At 34.6% G+C, this 22,304-nt stretch overlaps 1 protein-coding gene across 5 annotated transcripts in view; it reads right to left on the bottom strand.

Annotated features, from left to right (window-relative positions):
* The window catches only part of LAMA2 (laminin subunit alpha 2), a 634,066-nt gene that overhangs the window by 221,110 nt on the left and 390,652 nt on the right, over positions 1-22,304 (bottom strand). For all 5 annotated transcript variants that reach the window (XM_032862519.1, XM_032862522.1, XM_032862520.1 and 2 more), the window contains 7 exons: positions 19,361-19,541; positions 15,969-16,105; positions 4,018-4,254; positions 2,648-2,791; positions 1,772-1,951; positions 1,475-1,663; positions 1,261-1,394 (listed from right to left, as the gene is read on the bottom strand). In XM_032862519.1, coding sequence (XP_032718410.1) covers positions 1,261-1,394; positions 1,475-1,663; positions 1,772-1,951; positions 2,648-2,791; positions 4,018-4,254; positions 15,969-16,105; positions 19,361-19,541 — 1,202 coding nt within the window. The remainder of the gene's footprint in view (positions 1-1,260; positions 1,395-1,474; positions 1,664-1,771; positions 1,952-2,647; positions 2,792-4,017; positions 4,255-15,968; positions 16,106-19,360; positions 19,542-22,304) is intronic.

Below are 22,304 nucleotides of genomic sequence, written 5' to 3'. Positions count from 1 at the left end.
TTTTACCCAAAGTCCCTACCTATGGTACAATCAGAAGAATGATATGGATTTTCTGCAACAAAGAACAAAAATCCATGTTTAGTACAGTCGAAACATCCAAAATATGGGATTTATATACTCACTGGCTGCCAATAAGGGACTTCACAATTACTTTGTTTTATTTTGTTCTAAACTGATCAACAAATTTATTACATAATACTGTTTTCAAGCAGGAAATGATAGAGAAACTGACATGCCAGAGAAAGAGAGACCATGTGTCTGAACTCAACTCTCTGCTTCCAATAAAGGAAGTTTAGCCACATGTGAGCAATTCCTCATTTTAACTCATTGGCTAAATTGTCCCTTCCACTCTAGAAAATGATCATGTGTGCTCATGTTGAAATCTGGCTTCTCCATTATTTACTTTTTCTTTATCCTATTCTTTTTAATGTATCTCTTGCTATAAACCCCTTTCCCTCAGGGTTTGTGAACATGTTTACTCCTTATTATCTCATTCCTCCCTTTTATATTTTTGTTCATGGAAAATAATAGTCTACACCCATACTCTTAGTGTCACTGTATCTCATTCATAGCTCAAAACTTTAAGATTTGCTCCAGTATTCTACAAAAATTGGTATGACGAATGGCACCATTGTAATCCTAAGTGTCAGTCTCAAAAGCCTCATTTTAATTGGCCTCTTTGGGTTAGACAAAACTATAGTCCCTTGTAATATTCTTATCCTTTGGCTTCCGTGAGATCACATGTATTATTACTATTCTTCTGTTCTTCTTTATTTGGTGTGACTCCCAATCTTTTCACATAATGATGCACAGTGAAAGGGACAATATTGTAGGGCACAGTGGGATGAACCTTGAGAATGCTCACAGTTGGAAAAGACGACACCAACTTGACCCTGCCTGGCTCCCCTGAAGGTTGAGGGGGTTACTTTCTCAGCAATCTTATAATCTATTTATAGCACAACAGTTATCTATCTCTACTCTGCAGGGCTTTTTCTTCTGAATTTCTGACTGGCACCTAAAACTCACCAGGTCAAAGTTAATTTTGATGTTTTCTCCCCCCTTAAACTTGCTTCTCATCCTATTTTAAGTTGGTGGGAATCGGTAGTTTCTTCTGCCAGGTGACCTGGAAGCCATCCTTGACTTGTCTTCTATCATCATACGCCCAAACCAAACACTTCTAAATCTTTCCATCATGTGTCTTACTGATCTTACCTATAGACTTTAAAGTAAGAATTGAACTTTGATTCTATTACAGTTTACCTGCTTTGTCTCATGATATTTCCATAGGTTGCCTTGATAAGAATATAATGAATATCATATATAATATCCAAGAAGTCTTCACGGGTCACTGTTCTACTGATTCGAGGATCATCACCATAATATTTCCATTCTTTCTGTTAATAGGAAAAGAAACCACTTTGATGAAACGAAATGCAAAACCACTGGCATCCTTGCACCAAACTAATAAGCTTACCTCTGTCATTTCGATTTCATGCCGTGTCAGTTGGCCAATTAGAGGAGCAGCCATATGCCTGACGATAATTCTAGCATGCGTCGGGGTACCACCTCGAATGATAACTTGAGGATTATAGGTAGAAAAACCTGTCTCTTCCCGAGCCTCAAAATAGATTGCATACTTGAGTTTGCCACCATAGGCCATCAACTACCAAAATAAAATGAGGAGTGAGATGTCAGATAAAGCCCCAAATGGCGTGATTCCAAAAACATACCTTACTTTGTTCTCCTATGACTTTAAAGTTCTCATCCTTACCTTCTTTCCTTCAAACTGTTCTGGAAGTTTCCAATAATAAGGTTCCAAACGGAGTTCCTGTCTCACCAGGTCCATGTGTGCCACAATCTCTGGGTGTTGAAAAACGATGCCTTTGGTAGTGGTGTGCTGCAGGGCCTCGTCCACCAGGGGCAGAATGGTCTGCTCAGGCTTCAGAGTCACCTACATGGGCATCCAAACACAGCAGGGGGCTAAGCTCCAATCCTTTGCACCCCTTGAAAACTAAGTTAGGGACCGTGTGTCTCTCTGTAGCCCCATTCTTGATCTGAGGAGGTGTTCTGATGAGGAACAAAACTTGGGCCCCATGAACCACCAGGGCAAGGGATGAGTCTTTCTGCCTTGTTTGCACAATAAGAACTACAACATCTGTGAAAATTGGTCTTTTACACTAATAAAAGATAGAACTTAAAAGTGGGAAGAGTTAGAGAAAAACAAAACTAGGAATGAACACGCTGCCCCCCAAAAGGCTGCGATTCTCTAAGGCAGGTTCGAGGGAACATGCAACAAGTTCTGGTTTTCGTGACTGCCTTAGCACCTGCCCGCATTCATGCTCGGGGACCCTCACTCTCTGGGATGCAGCTTCTGCCCATCCCCAGACTATAATGCTTCAGTTGCAACATCTGCCTTTCTCCCTAGGCATCTACTTCCTTATCAACAATAAGTGAGTTATTTTTAGGACTTTAAAAAAAAGGCATTTATGCCAACTGTCTAATGTCACAGGCCCCAGTTCTAAATGTGCACATGGGAAAGGCTTACGTAGATGTTTTCCTATTGCATCCTATCCCTCAGTGCCTGGCTGAAACATACAAGCAGGAACTGACATTGTACCATTACATGGCTCAGCAGTTCCTTACTCACCCATGTGCGGATCAGTCCTTTTGCTTCTGAGCACTGGGTAGTAACCCCGAAGCAATAGCAGTTGCTGCAGCCAAGTGGGTTCTTGGCATCAAGTCCAAATCTGCCCGGCCGGCACCTATCACAGTGGACGCCTTCTACATTCACCTGAAGGGAGAGCAGAATTCCTCAGGGTCCATAATGAGATTATGAGAAAAATAAGCTTGAGAATGAGTAATGCTTCTTAATTAACCAAAAAGAAACACTGAGTAGGAGACGCACATCTCAAATGGCACATGTAGTTAATTTCATTGTTAAGATTTCAGAAGTCTAAACAGGGCTTTGTTTATACATAAATACATTGCAGAAGCTACTGTGTATTGGTTTTAAGATCTAAACAACACATTTCCTAATATCCTCTGTGAACAATAGGAAAGAGTCAGGAGAATTTCAAAGGAAAATTGAAACATTGATTCCCAGTGGTGTGATACAAAGTTGTAAAAAACAGGCAGGGTGTTAAAATATAGGCTTATAGAACTATAATTCTACAGTGTATATATGCACACCAAATGCATATTAAATACGATTTATAATTATAATATGTAATAATATAGCATTGGACTTTGTGTTTTGTCTGGAGGCTTCAATGGCAAATGCTGCCATTTTCCTAAATTTGGAAGACTATTTTAATAATCACTTTCTGGATTTCATTTTCCTATGTCCTCCGTCCCTCTAGCTTAGACTTTTTTCATGAAAAGATACCTCTGACACAGTATTCACTGCATTTATCCTGGGACTGATTTTTAGAAATATCTAAGGGGGGAAAATCCCTCTTATCCTTTTTAATTGGCTGTTTTTCTACATCATTTAACAATATTAATGAGCTGAATTTTGCACATAGTCGCTGTTTGTTATGTCAGTGTTTATATGTGATGAAATTTTACTGAACTTCCACAGCAGTAAATATATTTTTCAGTGTACAGTGATTATGGATTAATTTGAAGAGAAATGGTTTTTTAGAAGCCCTATTATCTAGCTGTGATTTTTCTCTGATGATGCTTAAGAGAACATTCATTTTTTTCCTTCCCAAATTATTCCTGTTTAAGCAAAGCAAATATGTAAAGAAAAATTCCACTTTATCATTAAAAATATATCATCTCTATCGACTGGAAATGAAGTTGGATTTGGATTGAAAATAAGTTCTTAGAGAGCGGTGCTTATCTGTACGCAAATGAACATATATAAATAAAAACTGTGTCTGGCAATGAATTTTTGTTTATCTATTTCTTTAATGTAGTGAAGCGTGAGTCATGACCACCGAGTGAAATCAAAAGTGGGCAATGGAAAGAGAACCCAGGGAAGGTTTTTCCTTTAGTGTATTTCGACAACCACACCTTACAGGTGCACTGCCCAGTCTGATCAATACAGGAGCACTTTTTAGTCTCTGAGTCACAGGTCCTGTCATCAGTCCCAGGCAGGAAGCACTCGCAGGGACTGCAGTGAGGGTAATTCCAGTGACCTCGGTTGCACTCTGTACATCTGGCACCAGAGAACTTGGGGAGACAGCTGCATTGGCCCGTGTTTATATTACACTGGAAATCCAAGGATCCTACTGTGCTGCAGTTACAAGCCTATGGAGGAGATAAAAACAGCAACCATTAACACCACTTCATGGGAAATAGCTTAAAATTTTAATTTGAATGTTTCTATGCCTCCATTAAACACATATTCATCATGTGTCTATTACATGCTTTGTACCGTGCTAATTTAGTCACTTGGGAAACACCAATGAACATAACATTAAAACGGCTTCCTGCATTTACTAAAATAGATGAGGGTCCATAAACCGTAATTCTATTGAATAAGAGAGAGAATGTGTGGTTTTTTTCCTGCCTTTGTGGCAAGGAGGAGGTAGATAGGGTTTTCCTCAACCACTTTTTGTTTCAAAGACTGAACTTTAGACCAGAGTCATTTTACCTTATGATCTCATTTTTACAGAATTTAAGCTGTAAAGAGACTTTTCTCAGAGTCTAACAGAGGGAGACAAGTGAGTAAATACATATACAGCAAAATGAAATAAGAATTATATAATAGGAGAAGTGCAGAAGTCTCCGAGAACATACCAAGAACGCTAAACTAGATTTGGGGAAGGCAAGAGAACTCACAAAAGTGACATCTAGCTAGAATGTTGGTTTCTGGCATTTTGTTTTGCAGACAAGCCTGATTTGAGGTGCTTAGCTGGTAACTTATTTTCTTCTTCCTAGGCCTGCATAGAATTATTCTCTTTATTTACGTAATTCAAAATTTTGCTAGAATTTTTAAAAGTTTGAGTCTTTTTTACTAATATACTGGAATCTGATGAGTTCTTTCAGTTTGAAAACAACAGTATTTTTTCATTTAATTTTATTTTTGGTTTTTGCTTCTGTGCTCATTTTCCCATTTACTTCTTCAGGATCACCTACAATTCTCAGACTACACTGCTTTGGTCTGTCTGCCCAGTCCGTGATATGCTCATGTTCTTTGCAGCCATTTTCCTACTTGCCTCTCAGACCTGTTGACCATTTTATAGTGCCCATTTTCCACAGTGAAAATTCCATTGTATGTATTTGCCACCAATGCATTTTTAATTACACTACTGCATTTTTAGCTGAATTTCAATAATTTATTTCACCTCACTCAGTTTCAATTTGTGCTTCTCTGTGTGTCTTTTCATCCTATATTCTTTAAGTCTTTCTGCTCTTGATTTAGAGAGCTCATCTCTCATTAAGTTTTTTTTTTTTTTGCTTATAAAATTTTTTTTTTTTCCAGCATAACAGTATTCCTTGTTTTTGCATCACACCCAGTGCTCCATGCACTCTGTGCCCTCTCTAATACCCACCACCTGGTTCCCCCAACCTCCCACCTCCCCACCACTTCAAACCCCTCAGATTGTTTTTCAGAGTCCGTAGCCTCTCATGGTTCACCTCCCCTTCCAATTTCCCCCAACTCCCTTCTCATTACGATTTAATGAAAATGCCAAGCACATTTTAAAATGCCATTTAGGATCTTGGAATAAATAATTTTCAGAGATCAGCAGTAGCAATGATCAATCCACTGTCTCTGAGCTCTAAATTCCCTCCTTCCTTGTCCTGCTTGATGATACTCTCCTTGGTCCCTGTAGACATTTCTCTGTGATTAGGTAGCCAAAATGTTAAGCTTAGTCAACAGTGGGTCCTGGAGAGACCTAATAAGGCCATCATGGTCTTCTGTTCTAGTTTCTGGTTCGGCATTACCATTGTCATTATTATTATTTTACTTTTTAGTATGAGAGCCAAGTAGTCCAAACAGAATCTCAGCTGGCCAGTCTCTCCCCACTGACAGCTTTCTGAGTAGCTTTGGTCTGCACACGTGCTCTGACCATGACAAGCAGCTCCAGGATGTTCACATCCTACAGCAATGGTGGACAGCATCTATAGACCAACCCTTGCCCACAAACTCTGTTCACCCTCACTCAGCCTAAAAATAGTAGCTACTCTTTTATACCTGTTTCTTCAGGTCTCTCTACATCCTTCCTTTATGCTTTTTGAGTAACTAAGCACCTTTAACCAGTTAACAATTCTTTGTATTCTACTTTCCCTTTTTATTTATTTTTTTAAAATGTTTATTTATTTGACAGAAAGGTCACCAGTAGGCAGAGAGGCGGGCAGAGAGAAAGGGGAAAGCAGGCTCCCCACTGAGCAGAAAGCCTGTTGCGGGATTCAATCCCAGGACCCTGAGTTCATGACCTGAGCCGAAGGCAGAGGCTTAACCTACTGAGCCACGAAGGTGCCCCAGTAATTTCCCTTTTTAAATAACTGTTACGGTTTCTGTCTTCCAAGGAAGTCCTGACTTGGTATCCACGTGGGTACCATCTCTCTTTGTGTCTGAGTTTTCCACCATGCAGTGTTTGTTTGTCATGAATGACTAGATTCTTTTTGGTACTGTTATATTATCCTTCTCACATCTATATCTGTATAGCTCTATAGCAGACTTACATGCATTACAACTTGCCAGATTCCCAGATCCAAGTCTGGCTGGATATCCCTTTGCCTTTCTCACACTTTCATTGCTCAGCTTAATCCCTATATCCACTACTACCGGGGATATTCCTGCCTCTGCTTTTGCCAACAGTAGTCTACTGTTGAGACAGTGAGACAATGAGACGACTCTTTCTAGGATGTGATGTACAATCACCAGTTTCCATCTATCCTCTCTTTCCTGTCCAAATGTTTGTTGAAATACCTTCCCAGATTCTGATATTAAAATAATCACTAGGCCTTATTATTTTTGGTGTCTTTATGATTAAGTATTTTTCTGTCTTCAGTGCTATCCATTTAAAAAAAAATGCTACTCTAAGTTATTTTAACCCCAAAAATCCAAAATGTGATTATTTATTAAATTATAAACATGGACATAGTTTCCTAAGCATAGAATAACCCACTGCTGTCACCACAAGTAACTCATCCTTATAGGAACATCAGATGTAGAATGAGATTTCAAAATAAGAATAAGTAGGGGTGCCTGTGTAGCTCAGTTAGTTAAGCACTGACTTTTGATTTTGGTTCAGGTGATGATCTCAGAGGTTATGGGATGGAGCCCTGTGTCAGGCTTCATGTTCAGTGTAGAGTCTGCTTGTCCCTCTCCTTACCCATGCTCTCTCACTCTCTCTAAAATAAATAAATAAATAAATAAATAAATAAATAAAATCTTTAAAAAATAAGAATAATTAATTCTTTCACCTAAATAACTTTTCCTTGACTCACTTAAAGAAAATGGGCCACAATCAGAAAGAGAAAAGTATGATATATTATGGAAATTATAGTCATGCAATACATTTTAAAATGTCTCATGAGACATTCTTATCCTTTAACTAAAATATGAAGTATCTGCTACCCAATTTATTATATAACACCAAAGCACTAATTCTTAAAGACTAGATGACAGTCCAAGCAGACATTGAGGCCTTTCCAAATCAGGAAGTTTATTCAGGAAGTTATAGTGGAGAATAAAAGGGACCATTAACCATATGTTTAGATAGCACTATAGCCAACATCAAACTTAAATCATAATTAGATGTAATGTTTGTTTAGCAATAGAGGATTTATGCACTATTCCCCTGCTAGTGAAAGATGGCAGGCTTTGTATTCTATTTAAGTGAAAGCTCAAATGATGTGTATGCTCACACTTCAGCACAGAGAAATTACCCATGACACAAAGAAAAAGAAGCTATAAATCTCAAATCACTGTTCATGTAGATTATAATCACCCAAATTTTTCAGTAGTAGAATACATGCTCATAAATATTTGTGAGGACTCTATGAATTTTTTTGTAATTGTTAATAATGATGAAGTGTGTAGCTATTCAGAAATTCAGATTTTTAACAGTGGTTCAAGGTAATCAAAATTTTCAATCAACTTCAATCAACATAATGTTTATTCAATGACCAGTAAAAATAATGGTATCAAACACAGAACTACTTTTTTAAAGGAAACTTGGTCTATATTCCATTTTGATTTATATCCTGATTAGACATCAGCTTTGAGGTGCCTGGGTGGCTCAGTGCGTTAAAGCCTCTGCCTTCGGCTCAGGTCATGATCTCAGGGTCCTGGGATGGAGCCCCACATTGGGTTCTCTGCTCAGCGAGGAGCCTGCTTCCCACCCTCCTCTCTCTGCCTACTTGTGATCTTTCTCTGTCAAATAAATAAATAAAATCTTAAAAAAAAAAGACATCAACTTTAATTTCAGGAGATTATTAGAGTTTGGCCGCATCACAGGATTTTGTGGATAGAATGGAACCCTCTTAAGTTTCTTTAGGGTTTACTCATGAGTCCAAGGGATAGGGTAGATGCTTGGATTCAAAGTTGAACATGCAAAAAGTCAGTCATAGAAACTGACAGCACTGTTCATACTCACAAAAAGCTTTGGAACTCTTGAGACGTTTTTGTTTTGTTTCCAAAAACGTACTTGAAACTTAACAGTGCCATTGGCACTAAAAAAATGTGCCCTGTATAGTTTTTATTTAATCATATGACTAAATGAAATCATATCTCTGAACCTCCTTGAACAATCATCAATATTCTTATTTTCCTCTAGATTATGTATTCTGGACCAGTACATTCAAATGCTTTATCATATATGTAAAGATGATTAGAGTCTGCATGTGTGGTAAGTCAGCAGAAAAAAAAAAAAAATTTACAGCTGTATAGGGCACTACCATGGAGTCAAACAGGCCAAATTTGGTCATCATGTTCTAATATTTCTCAGCCCAATGTGACTGATTAGAATGACTCTCACTAACATCAAAATGACCTTATTTAGTGTTCTTAATGGACAGTCAACCCTAATCTTATTTGACCTCTATCTTGTTTTATTTTTTAATTTTTTTAAATTTTATTTTTTCTGTGTTCCAAGATTCATTGTTTATGCATCACACCCAGTGCTCCATGCAATACGTGCCTGTCTTGCATTTAATATGAAAAAATATTCCTTCTTTTTAAACAGTCTTTTAGTTTTTAAAGCACTTACATGGTTTATCTTCTCTTTTTAAGCTGTCAAACTACAAAACCAAAAGCTAAAAAATGAAAACTAAGAAACAACTATTATCAGACAGTGGATGCCAGGAAGCACAGGACTGTGATTTCTGAGAGAAGGAAAGCAAATGAAGCAGGGCAGGAAAAATTTTCTAGGCTGTAACCCAGAGTTTGGAGAAGCTGAGATAGAATTGATGGGGCCAATAGAATATGTGTCTAAAAAAGAGAAAGTCATACACGGAGAGTATTCCAGAAATCTGCAGAAGGTCCTTTAAATCTTTGGCTGAGTACTGATCTGTGTATAGTGGGATAAAAGTCTATGTGGATGAGGGGGAAAAAAATTGGAAAGCCATAAGCTGAAAAATTTCCTAGAACTCACAGAAAGCTTGAAATAATTCCTATTCCCAACAGCCAGAGTAGAAAGACATAGTAATGCACGGGATAGTGCTCTCAATGCACTTAGCCCGTTAGTAGTGGAACTAAATGACCCTTGGATTAAAGCCTGCTCTAGACCCTCTCTAAAACAAAACAAAACTCAACTAAACCAACAACTTAAAAGCAAAGCTTAAAAAGATCCAAGTATCAGTGAGTAATTAACCTGTTTGCCAAGGTAAAGTTCAATACTCTTTAAAGGAATACAGTGAAAACCAATATGCAACAATGAAAAATGTACACCTGGCATCTAAGTCAGAATTATCAGGCATGGAGAGAAGCAAAAAATATGATTGATAATCAGGAGAAAAATCAACCATTAGGAATAGTATTAAAATAAAAAAAATTGTGGAATTAGCAATCATTGTAAAAACTAATATTTATAAATATTATTAAATATTCTAGAGAATAAATGGAAATGTGAATATAATAAGGAGAGAAATGAAAGATATAAAAATATCCAACTAGAAATTTTACAGATAAAAAATGTGAAATGAAAAAAATATAACCAACTATATTAAAAACAGATTAGACACCACAGGAAAAAATATTAGTAGACTTGGACACTTAACAATAGAAACTATCAAAAATGAAGAATACAGAAAAAGTAATAATGAAAAAAATAAACACAATCTCAGTTAGCTGTGGAAAAATATAAAGTGGACCAACATACACATAATGAGTTCCAGAAGGAGACATGGAGGAAAAGAACAGCAAAGTATTTGGAGATGTAATGGCTGGAAATTTTCCAAATTTCATAAAAACTGTGATCCCACAGATCCAACAGGTGCAACTCACCACATGAGAAATAAATAAGAAAACCACAAAAAGACAGCATAATCAAATTGCTGAAAACCAGGATTTAGGATTTTAAGCCTAGAAAAAATATCTTTGAAAACTGAAGGAAAAATATTGTTTTTGAACATACAAAATTGAAATAATCATTGTCAGTAGACCTGAAATACTAGAAGTAATAATAGCAATAATTAGGATGTAGCTTATGGAAGAAAAAAACATGATATGAAATAGTAATTTGTCTGTAACAAAGGAATGAAGAGCATGGGAATTGGTATGTGTGGAAAAACAGAAAAGCAGCATTTTTGCCTTTTAAAAAGATAACTGACTATTTAAACCAAAATCCTAAGATTATAGTGTAGGATATATAATATATAGGAGTAAAATGTATGACAAAGGACAAGAAAGGGAGTAACAAAGGATAAAAAAGGGAAATTAGAGGTCTACTCATAAAGTTTTAAGATGCTAAATATAAAGTGTATATTAGTATTTTAGGATACATTATGAAAAGTTAAGATGTACATCCCTAGACAAAGACAAAAAACATAAAATAAGTATAGTTAATAAGTCAAATGTGAAGATTAAAAAAAAGAATGCAAGAGCAGATAAGGCAAAACAAGCAGTGAAATGTAGACTTAACCCAATGATATTGATATTTACATTAAATGGAAAGGTGTTAAATAATCCAATAAGATCAGAGCAACAACAAAGATTTAAATATATTCTATATAAAAGAAACATTAAAATATTAGAAAAGAGATGGAATTAATGATAGTTTGGAAAAATGTAAACCAGACAAATACCAATCAAAAGAAAGATGGGTGTTAAGGAGGACACATGTTGTGATGAGCACTGAGTGTTATACACAACTAACGAATCGTTGAACACTACATCAAAAACTAATGATGTATTAGATGTTGGCTAACTGAAAATCATAAAAAAAGTTTCTAAAAACAAAACAAAACAAAACAAAGATGGAACCATGGCTATATGATTATCAGAAAAAAATTTTCTTCAGAAGAAACATTACTTGGGATAAAGAGGGACATTTTATATTCATAAAGGCAACAAGTTTTCAAACAAATACAATAATCCTAAATGAGTATCCACCTAGTAATATTATCACTCCAAAATACATGAATCAAAACCTGAGTGGACTCAAGAAAAAAAGAGACAAATCATAAGCATTAAAACTCTCAGTTATTGATAGAATATGTACACATAAAAATTATTAAGGATAATTGACTTTTATAGATTTCATCCAATGATAACAGTATATACATTGTTTGCTAGTACATTAACCAAAGTGGGCACTATTGTAAGACATAAAACAAATCTCTAGAAATTCAAAAACTGAAATAATACAAAATATATTATATATATTATAATACAGATATAACAGAAAGATATAGCATACTTCTAATCAATGAATCACAAATAAATAATAAAATAAGTAAGAAGATTTTAACAATGAAAATTTAAACGACATATCAAAATGTGTGGGATGCAACTAAATTAGTGCCTGGGAGGACATTTATAACATGAAATGCTTGTATTAGTAAAGAGAGAAGGGGGGGAAATCGGAAAGGGAGATGAACCATGAAAGACTGTGGACTCCAAGAAACAAACAGAGTTTTAGAGGGGAGGGGGTGGGAATGGGTAAGCCTGGTGATGGGTATTAAGGAGGGCACGTATTGCCTGGAGCACTGTGTGTTATATGTAAACAATGAATCTTGGAACACTACATCAAAAACTGATGATGCACTGTATGGTGACTAACATAAACCAATAAAAAAAAGAAGAGAGATCTCAAATCAACAATCTAAGCTTTCATCTTAAGAAACCTGGAACACAAGAGAAAATTAAACTCAAAGTAAACAAAAGAAAGAATTTTTATTTTGTGTAGTTAACAAATTTATTGATTAAGGTTGCTCATATTATTTTCATATTATTCTTTTAATGTATGCAAGATCCTTATGATGTCCCTTCTTTTATTCCTGATTTTGATTATTTCTTTCCTCCCTTTTAACTTTCTTGATCAATCTTCTTAGAGTATTACCAATTTAATGAATAATTTCAAAGAACCATTTTTTGGCTTCATTGTCTTTTTTCTCAAGTATTTTTGTTTTCATTGTTTTTCACTAATTATGCAAACTCCTTCATAAACTATGAGAAGGTTTCCTAGCCTATTTCATGAGGCCAGCTGTACCCCAATAAGAAAATTATACATTAAACTACCAAAAAAGCCCCAAACTATGAAACAATATTCCTTATGAACAGAGACCCAGAGATCATTTACAAAATGCTGGCAAACATAATTAAAAAAAATTAAAGTAGATAATCCCTCATGATCAAGCAGGATTTATCTGAGGATTGTAAAGTTGGGTCAACATTTGAAAAGCAATTAATGTGATTTACCATATTAACAGCTGAAAAAGAAAAAAATCATATGATCATCTCAATAGATGTAGAAAATTCACTTTGTTAAAATTGGACATATATTCTTTTTTTTTAAAAAAGATTTATTTATTTATTTATTTATTTGACAGAAAGAGATCACAAGTAGGCAGAGAGGCAGGCAAAGAGAGAGAGAGAGGGAAGCAGGCTCCCTGCTGAGCATAGCCAAAGGCAGCGGCTTAACCCACTGAGCCACCCAGGTGCCCTGGACATATATTCTTGATAAAATTAATTAATAGCTAGGAATAGGAGGAATATACTCAAACTGATAAAGAGCATCTGTAAATAAAATATAGCTAACAACATACCAACATTGTGAATACCTTCTACTTCATGTAAGGAATAAGGCAAGGTTATTTCCTCCCGCCTGTGCAAGTCAACATTTTACTGCAATAGGTCAAGAAAGTGAAACAACATTTATACGGGTTGGAAGGGAAAAAATAAAACTCAATTTGCAGATAGTATGATTGTCTACATAGAAAGTCCTAATGAATCTACCAAAAATAAATAGAATAAGTGTAGCAATGTTGCAGTATAAAAAGTTAAACATAAAAATAATTGCATTTTTAATGAAATAAATAACATTTTGTAAAAAAATATGAAGCACAATGATAAATTTAACAGAACATGTACAAAACTTACACACCAAAACCTATAAAACATTGCTAAGAAAAAAATTATAGGCAACTAAATTAAAAATTACATCATATTCATACATTGTAAGATGCAATATCCTTAAATGTTCATTTTTCCCAATTCGACCTGTAGATTCAGTGTAATCCCAATCAAATCCTAGAAGGCTTTTAATAAAGAAACTGATAAGCTACTTTAAGATTTATATGGAAATGCAACGGATCCAATGTACTCAAAAGATATTAGAAATGAAAAACAATTGGAGAGTTTACGCCACTTCACTTCACACTGTGCTAGAAAGCTGCAGTGATCTAGACAGTATTGTGTTAGTCCATGGACAGACATAGGTCAAGAAAACAGAATAGAGTTCAGAAATGTCTGAAGGACATATACAGTCATTTTATTTTGATTGAAGTAATTCAATGGGAAAGAATAGTCTTTTAAAAATGATATTAGAAAAATTGGATATCCATTAAAAAATGAACTATAACCATTACCTCAAACCATACAGAAAAATTAACACTTAAAATGAAATGTGGACCTAAATGTAAAAGCCAAAACTCTAAAACTTGAAGAAAAGTATCTTTAGATCTTGACTTAAGCAAATATGTACTTCTTAGGAAATAAAAAGCATGCCATGAAAGGAAAAGACAATAAAAACTAGTCTTCATAAAAATTAGATAAAGATACTATAGAGGGAATAAAATGCAAGCTATATAGTGGGAGAAAACAGTTATAGACCATATATAAGTTAAAAGACTTGTATCTAGGATACATAAAAGACACTTACAGCATATTACTGAGAAAACTAATAACCCAAAATAGAAAAGATTTGTATAGATACTTCCCCCAAGAAGATATATAAATGGAAAATAAATAAAATTATTCCCAATATCATTGGACATTAAAGCAATGCAAAGATATAAATAAACACCCCAATGAAGTGTTGGGAGGGATGTGGAGTATTCTTGTGATGAGAAATGAAATCGTACATCTACACCTATACTTTTGACTTATACACCTGTGTTCATAGCAAACTTACTTGTAATAACCTCACACTGGAAATGACCCAAATGCCCCTTAAATGGTAAATACATAAGCCATAGCATCTCAGCTAATGTAATTAAAATTAAAAATACCAATTAAAAATAATAAGCTACTGATAATATGCAACCATGTGGATAAATCACAAAGGCATTATACGAAGTAAAGGAAGCCAGACCAAAAATAATACTCCCCGAGCAAACAAGACAAAACCTGAACAACAACATGGAATATGGCTCAATTTCTATTTATTTGTAGAAGTAACAGAACAACAGTGATAGAAGGAGAAGCAGTAGTTTCCTGGTGCTGATTGAGGTTGGTAAGGGGAAGTGGACTATAAGGGGACACAAGGCATGGTTCTACAACTGTAATCACTGATCAAAACTTAACACTTTAAATAAGTGAATTATATTTAATTAGTATTTCATAAAACACTGACAAAAATCCTGAACTCATCAACTGTCCTACCTAAACTTGAGTCTCCTATAATCCTTCTAGCAGTAAATAATATCGTCTAATTTCCTGAAAAGCAAATCCCAGGACCAAATCCTTAAAAACGTCTCTTTCTTAGCTTGCAGATCTATGAGTTTATCAAGTCGGCCCAGCAGTAACATAGCCCACTCCAACTTCATGGAGACTCACTGGCTGGGTCCACACTTCGATCATCTCTCACTGATATAACTGCAACAGCCCTTATGTACATAACATAACATTATGGAATCTGGTCATGCCACGTTCTATGGTATGCCCATGGGAAAAATGAGGAGTCTTTCAAGCTCAAGGCTGTTAATAGGACTCCACAGAATCCTCTCAGCTGCTTCTTAAAAACTGAAACCTACTTAACACGTATTGCATGGAGCGCTGAGTGTGGTACATAAACAATGAATTTTGGAACACTGAAAAAAATAAAATTAAAAAAAATTAAAATCTTATGGACATTGGGTAGGGTATGTGCTATGGTGAGTGCTGTGAAGTGTGTAAACGTGGAGATTCACAGACCTGTACCCCTGGGGAAAAAAAAATATATATATGTTTATAAAAAATAAAATTATATATAAAAAAAAAATTAAAATCTATTCCTGACTGGGGGGGCAATTACTATAGATTTTTGGCAAATTCCACTAATTAGTTCCTAATTTCCTTGTACTTTGCAGATAGTTCACTGGCTTAGGTATGAAGTTGTTGCTATTTCTGGTATTATTATAATTTTTCCTCTTTTTTGGTAAGAATCATGAATGAAGATTCATAAACGTGTACTTACTTCATCATATCTCCCACAGGTAAAATGTAAGATAGTGATTGCAATCACTCTTTGCTGATAGTTCTATATTGTTTTAAAATATAATATTGGCTTTGAAATGCCTGCCTATAAAGCTTTAACAAAATAAATTTCTTAAAACATGATTGGATAAAATAAAGCAATCAATTAACTCACCTTACAACCAGTGGTGATGCTGTGGCCCCAGGTATTAGGTGCACATCTAGAACATTTCTCTCCAATGGTATTGGGAGGGCAAATACACTGACCAGTCTTTGGGTCACAGTTATTTCCCAGATGGGAACAGGCACAAGCTTCACAGATGGAAAGAATAGTAAAATAGTAAAAATCTGATAGAAAGTACTGAGTTTATATGGGAATTTGTGTTGTTTTATTTTCCGTATCATGGGTAAGGATCCTCATTTATCTTGTATATCACAGTATTTTCCACAGAAGAGTTGATCAATAAAATTATATGGTATTTTTTTAATAATTTCAAAAAGTAACATATTCTTGGTTTTTCAACTAAGTTTAAAAAAAGAAAGAAATGGAATATCAGATCCTATGCTAACTGTATCTAGATACTATAAAGTTTAAATTTTTGTTTCTATAGTTATTCTAAGTTCAAAACTAATTTTTCTATGCTGTATAGATTAATATTTCCTTCCTGCTGATGACTCCATTTTGCAATAAAAATCAGTAAGCACAACAGCCTCTGAAACTCAGTGTATCAGGTATATAGTTATAATTGCCATACATCAGGATATTGTAAAAATTTAAAACAGATGAGTTATGTAAGTGTATGTGTATGTGCTTGTGTGTGTATATGAAGATATTTTTGAGTTTTATTTACCACCAGCTCATTCTTTTCAATAGATTTTTCATTTTCTTAGCTATGTTATATAAAGAGTACAAATTTTCAAAGAATGCAAAACTAAGATTTGAAAAAAAATTGTTTCAGAGGCACTTCAAAGTCACCTAAGATGAGCATTGTATGCTACTTATTAGCTACAGTTGACTCAGTAAGTATGTTTTAGTGCAGTGTTTCAAACTGAAGTGAAAGGGAGAAATACCATAGATACTCGGTTTAAGACAGAAGAAACGAATGTTTTAAGATACCTTTGCACTGATTATATGATGATTAAATCTTTAAATGAAATACATTTAGAATATTTGAGTAAGTTCAATTTTTAAGGGATCACAATTATCATTGTTCACAGCATTCTATACCAGCTGTGAAAAATGTTTAGTATAATACTGGACATAAACACCTAATAAAGGTTAGCTGTTGTTTTTGTTATTATTATTGTTGTTGATAATTTCATGCCAAAGGACTTAGTTTGTATATACCATTTATCAAGAAGAAAAATAGTTCACATTATGTTCAAATTAGATGTGCTAAAAAAAGTCTTGGGACGGTTCTATTCATTACCAGCAAATAGAAATTCTCTAAGCAGTTCCTCAGTGGAATCATAAAACTGAGTAGGGAAAAGATTTGAATGATTAGCTAGTTTTTCCCTGCCCAAACAGAATGTTTGCCACAATTCAGAATACTATTAAATACTGATAATAATCATAATAGTGATAAACACTTACATGATGCCTACATGCCAGGCAGTACTCTAAATATTTTAAAGCCATTAACTCAACTAATTCTAAAAAAAACCATGAGCTAGATATCATTGTTTTCTTGATTAAATAGATGAATTTTGTAGAGAGACAGCAGGACCCAGTCACTCAGCTGAGGTCACATAACTAGTTACCCAGGGAGCCACTAAACCGATCCAAGCTATTTGGTGGAAGTCATATCCTCAAACAGAATGCTATCCTGTCTGTTTGGGGCTGTTTTCTATCTTATTTCTCTGGACTTGAATGCTACTAAGTTTGCATTTTTAATGTCATCCCCATTTCATGATTTTGGATAATGTTCTCTGTCTCACAATTTCTGGTAGTGAATGTATTTGAATGCACAGTATCATTACATTAAATCACATTAACTGAACACATTAGTAAGAGTTGGATTTAAAGAACAGTAAATTTTAGGGGCGCCTGGTTGGCTCAGTTGGTTGGGCATCCAACTCTTGGATTCAGCTAGGGTTGTGGTCTCAGAGCCCTAGGATTGAACCCTGCCTCTGGCTCTGTGCTCAGCTCAGAGGCTGCTTGAGATTCTCCCCTCCCCCCATTTTCTTTCCCCTCTGCTCCTCCTCCTGCTCAGGCTCTCGCTCTCTCTCTCTCTCTCTCTCAAATAAATAAATAAATAAATAAATAAAATCTTTAAAAAAGAACAATATATTTTAAAATACAGCATTTTAATTTTTAGGATATATAGATATTGACTGGAGATCATATATAGATTCTTAGAAGATCTACAGTTATAACTTTCAGAATAACATAATGGCTTATCTTTATGATACAAAGTATATATTGAAAGTGGTTGAGAATATCCAAAAGGTATGGTTTTAAAAACAATTCAAAAGGGGTGCCTGGGTGGCTCAGTGGGCTAAGCCTCTGCCTTCAGCTTAGGTCATGGTCTCAAGGTCCTGGGATGGAGCCCCACATCGGGCTCTCTGCTCAGTGGGGAGCCTGCTTCCCCCTCTCTCTTTGCCTGTCTCTCTGCCTGCTTGCGATCTCTCACTCTCTCTCTCTCTGTCAAATAAATAAATAAAATCTAAAAAAATAAAAATAAAATATAAAACAATGTGAGATATTACTCCTGCCACTTCTTACATAAATTTGCTACAATGGTCAATAATGTTTTAAAATCTTACCATGAACTTATCACAGTACTGAAGGAGTACCACCAGTGTTAAATCAGTGAGTTTAGTAAGCAAAGGTGATACTCATCTAGTGAATGTTGGACTAAGGGTCAATTCCAAATTAGTGGCATATAAATCAAGGCTAATGTTCAATCTTCACTTTCATCCGTAGTATCCTAATTCCTATTTTCTTAATTCATGATTCGTGGGAAGAACATGAGAACACTTCTTGTGGGAAATCATGGTTAGAAATCTTCCTGCATTTCCCCAAGAACTAGCAAATACCTAGCACTGATCTGTTTCTTTCTTGGACCATCATAGATTTCAAGGCACATGAAAGTAGATGAAAATGTATTTTTTGTACCTGAAAATGGTATTCTCTTCTCTGATCCTTGTACCAGTTTTGCAATAGGGAAAGGGAACATTGAACTGCATTAACTTGATAGTGAAGTTTAAACTAAGAGAACACTGGCAAAAGAAAAACTGAACATTTGACTTTCAGGCTATAGCAGCCGTTGAGTGAGTGACTGGCGGTCACAGACAGGGAGGCATACAGCAAAACTGAGACCTGCTGATGGATTTTTTGAGTACTTGCAAGCTGTTATTTATAGGGCAATGTTTCACACTGCAATATACTTTTAGTTTATTTAAAATAAATATACATTACTTATTAGTTTCAATATTTTGGATCATGTATTTGTTGTCAAAGTGCCTTTGCTTTCAAATCTGGGAATGCAGAAGAACGAATTACTACAGTTGCCAAAATGCCAAAACCAGAGAATGAATGCATAGGGCTCAGTTTTATTTACAGACCTGTGCAGCCTCCTTCTTGGAAGTTGAAATAGCCACGGGCACAGCGGTCACATTTCTTTCCTGTCACTCCAGGTTGGCACCAACACTGACCGCTTTCTTCACAGTCAAATGATTTCGACCCAAAAGAATTGCAATTGCAGGGAACACACCCCCTCCCTGATTGTAGGCCAAAGGTTTCAGGCTGGCATAGAAAAGGAAAGAGAAAAATAAAGCTTAAATTAATTAACTCATTATGAAACAAGATGCACAACACAGAAAGGTAAGGTAGGAAAGAGGAACCTATGGGTTGTTGAGGTTCTTCACTGATGTTAGGACAATGAGGTTGTAATTTGACTAATGGATCCTTTTCTACAAAATCCAAAAAGAAGAGTATGATTATTTTAAAATTTTATCAGAGTTTACAGCAGAATTAGGGTATTATCCTTTCTGTCTGCTATGTTTTCACCAGTCTTTCCTATACTTTCCAAGATTTTAACAGCAATGTGGGGAACTAATCTAGGGGGTGTTACTTATATTTTAATTGAAACATTTACTTGTTTCATTCCTAATAATCTGAATTGATTAATTTGAGACCTTATGAACTCCTTCTGCTTGTTAAAAATGTTTTCGATATTATTGACCAGAAGCCTACAGTTAAAATTAATGTTTTTCCTCTAATATTTTATCTAATTTTTGTCATCTCTCCATAAATACTTCTAATTATCATTCTAGGGCTTACATTATAGATATAACTTAGAGATTTATGCCTATGCTGACAATATAATTGGTTTACGAACATCTAGTTTCTGGGGTTTCATTTTAACAACTAAAATTGATTTGAGAGGGCACACGTCAAAGCACCAGATTAGGTAGATGAAAGAAAACTTTTATTCTCTGTTGAGTTATTCTTAGACATATCTCTTATCTATGCATAACAAATAACTTTCTATGATCAGTTTTCATTACCAGCTTTGGCTTGAAGTACATGTTATCTGACCTACAGTGATGATGTTAGAAAGTGTGGATGGATTAAAAATTACCTCTACTAGAAAAATGAAAAATGCATATCCTACTTAAAGTACAACAGGGTTGTATTTTAAAATATGAAGTGTGTCACATTATTATGATATTTTAATCTGGGAAATTAGTCTTGGTAATTACTTCTTTATAAAAAATAATTCCTATTTGGGATTATTAGACTTAACAGTTACTTCCTGGTAAGAATAAATCTTGCTATTTAATGGGAGCCACCCAAAGAGAAACAAATAAGGCTCATTATATATTCTTGCCATTACTGTTAACAGTATGAAAAACAGTTCTAGAAAACAAAATCACACTGAAAATTACTCTCTTAAAATGAGTATAGCTAAGAAAAGTTTTGGTTTTTAAGTATAAAATGGGTTGATGGAGTTTAATAATCATTTAATCTTTGTATTTACTGCTGGCTTTATTTTTATTTCCAGTTCAAATTCAGATGTCATCATATGATTAAAGAAGAAACTGTGTTTGTGGAATCGCTATATCGTACACCTGAAACTAATGTAACACTGTATGTTAACTGTACTGATACTGAAACAAAATTTAAGAAATAAATAAAGAAGAAAGTATCAGTTCTAACAAATGGCTTAATATACAATTTTGAAATTAAATTTCATTATATAAGGAAAGATTAAGATATATATGATTTTTATTTATAAAAAGCAATTAGCTGTAGAAGTCTAGATACCTGACCTAGAGAAATAATCAGAAATTGAGAAAATGGGTTAAAGTATGAGCATACCCATTACAGTATTATTTATGAGAGTAACTTCTCAGTGTTAGAAAGTTGAATGAATTAAATTTATAGCATTCATGCTATAAAATAATATGCCAACATTAAAATCCTGTTTTGAAACAGTTTTAATGATAGGAATATGCTTAGGACATAGCATTAAGCAAAATTTCAAAAAGCAGAATACAAAATTATATACACACTATTATTCCAATTATATACCTCTAACGACACACATACCATTCAGACACACACAACTAGAAACATATAGAAAAAAAGACTAGAACATACATTAAAATTGTTTTTAAAAATTCAAATCATAAATATATTTGCATATCTTATGCAAAGTATTTGCATATATTTTCTAAATTTTCTTAACTTAGATATCTGAATTGTAGAGAAAATACATTAAGTTCATCTTTATTTCTTAATTTTTTTTTCACTTGGCATATCTATGTATCTTTAATGGATATATCTATACAGTATTAAAAAAACTTCCAAATCATAGTTATTAAGAAAATTTCAAAGTTCATTATGTAAAAAATATGTAAGAAAAAATATCTCTACCATACTTTTCAAATATTTAAATAATGTAACTTTAAAGAGCTAAGTTACACCATAGAAACAAATTTCATCAACAAAATTTTAATGAATTTAATGTACAAAAATTTAATTCAGAGACTAGGGAAAATTTTTGTAGTAAACAAATTAAAAAAGTAGACATTCCTAATCAGTAATCGAGATTAATGAGGTAGAATGAACATGAGAAACAGTCCCTATCCAGTGTCAATGAGTTTGATGATCTCACAGAAATTATTTTCACTTGGGGTAATAATGACAATGAGCTTACGTATTGTGCTTGCTGGGTGCCAAGCATTGTTCTGAAGCCCTTTGCAAACATGAATTCATTTAATCCTCCAGACAATCCTGGGAGGTAGTTATTTCCATCACCTTTCAACAGAGTGAGGAAACTGAGGCCCAGAAAGGTCAAGTAATTTAATCAGCAGTGGGAATGTGGTGGGCTGACATCCTCCAGTTTTTCTCTTATGGATCCACTGGAGAGCTCACCCCAGGTCATGCTTCTCCAAGTCAAAGACTGATGACAATAAATTACTAGAGCCTTCCTGCCCAATCCAGGATGCCTCTCTAATGGCTAAAGGGTGCTCGGACACTCCCCTTTGGCCTGGCAAGCAT

This window comes from Lontra canadensis, unplaced genomic scaffold, assembly GCF_010015895.1.
Source record: "Lontra canadensis isolate GAN:19392208 unplaced genomic scaffold, GSC_riverotter_1.0 scaffold23, whole genome shotgun sequence".
NCBI lineage: Eukaryota > Metazoa > Chordata > Mammalia > Carnivora > Mustelidae > Lontra > Lontra canadensis.
The sequence above is the reverse complement of the archived record's forward strand: the minus strand, read 5'-3'. Positions and strand labels throughout refer to the sequence as shown.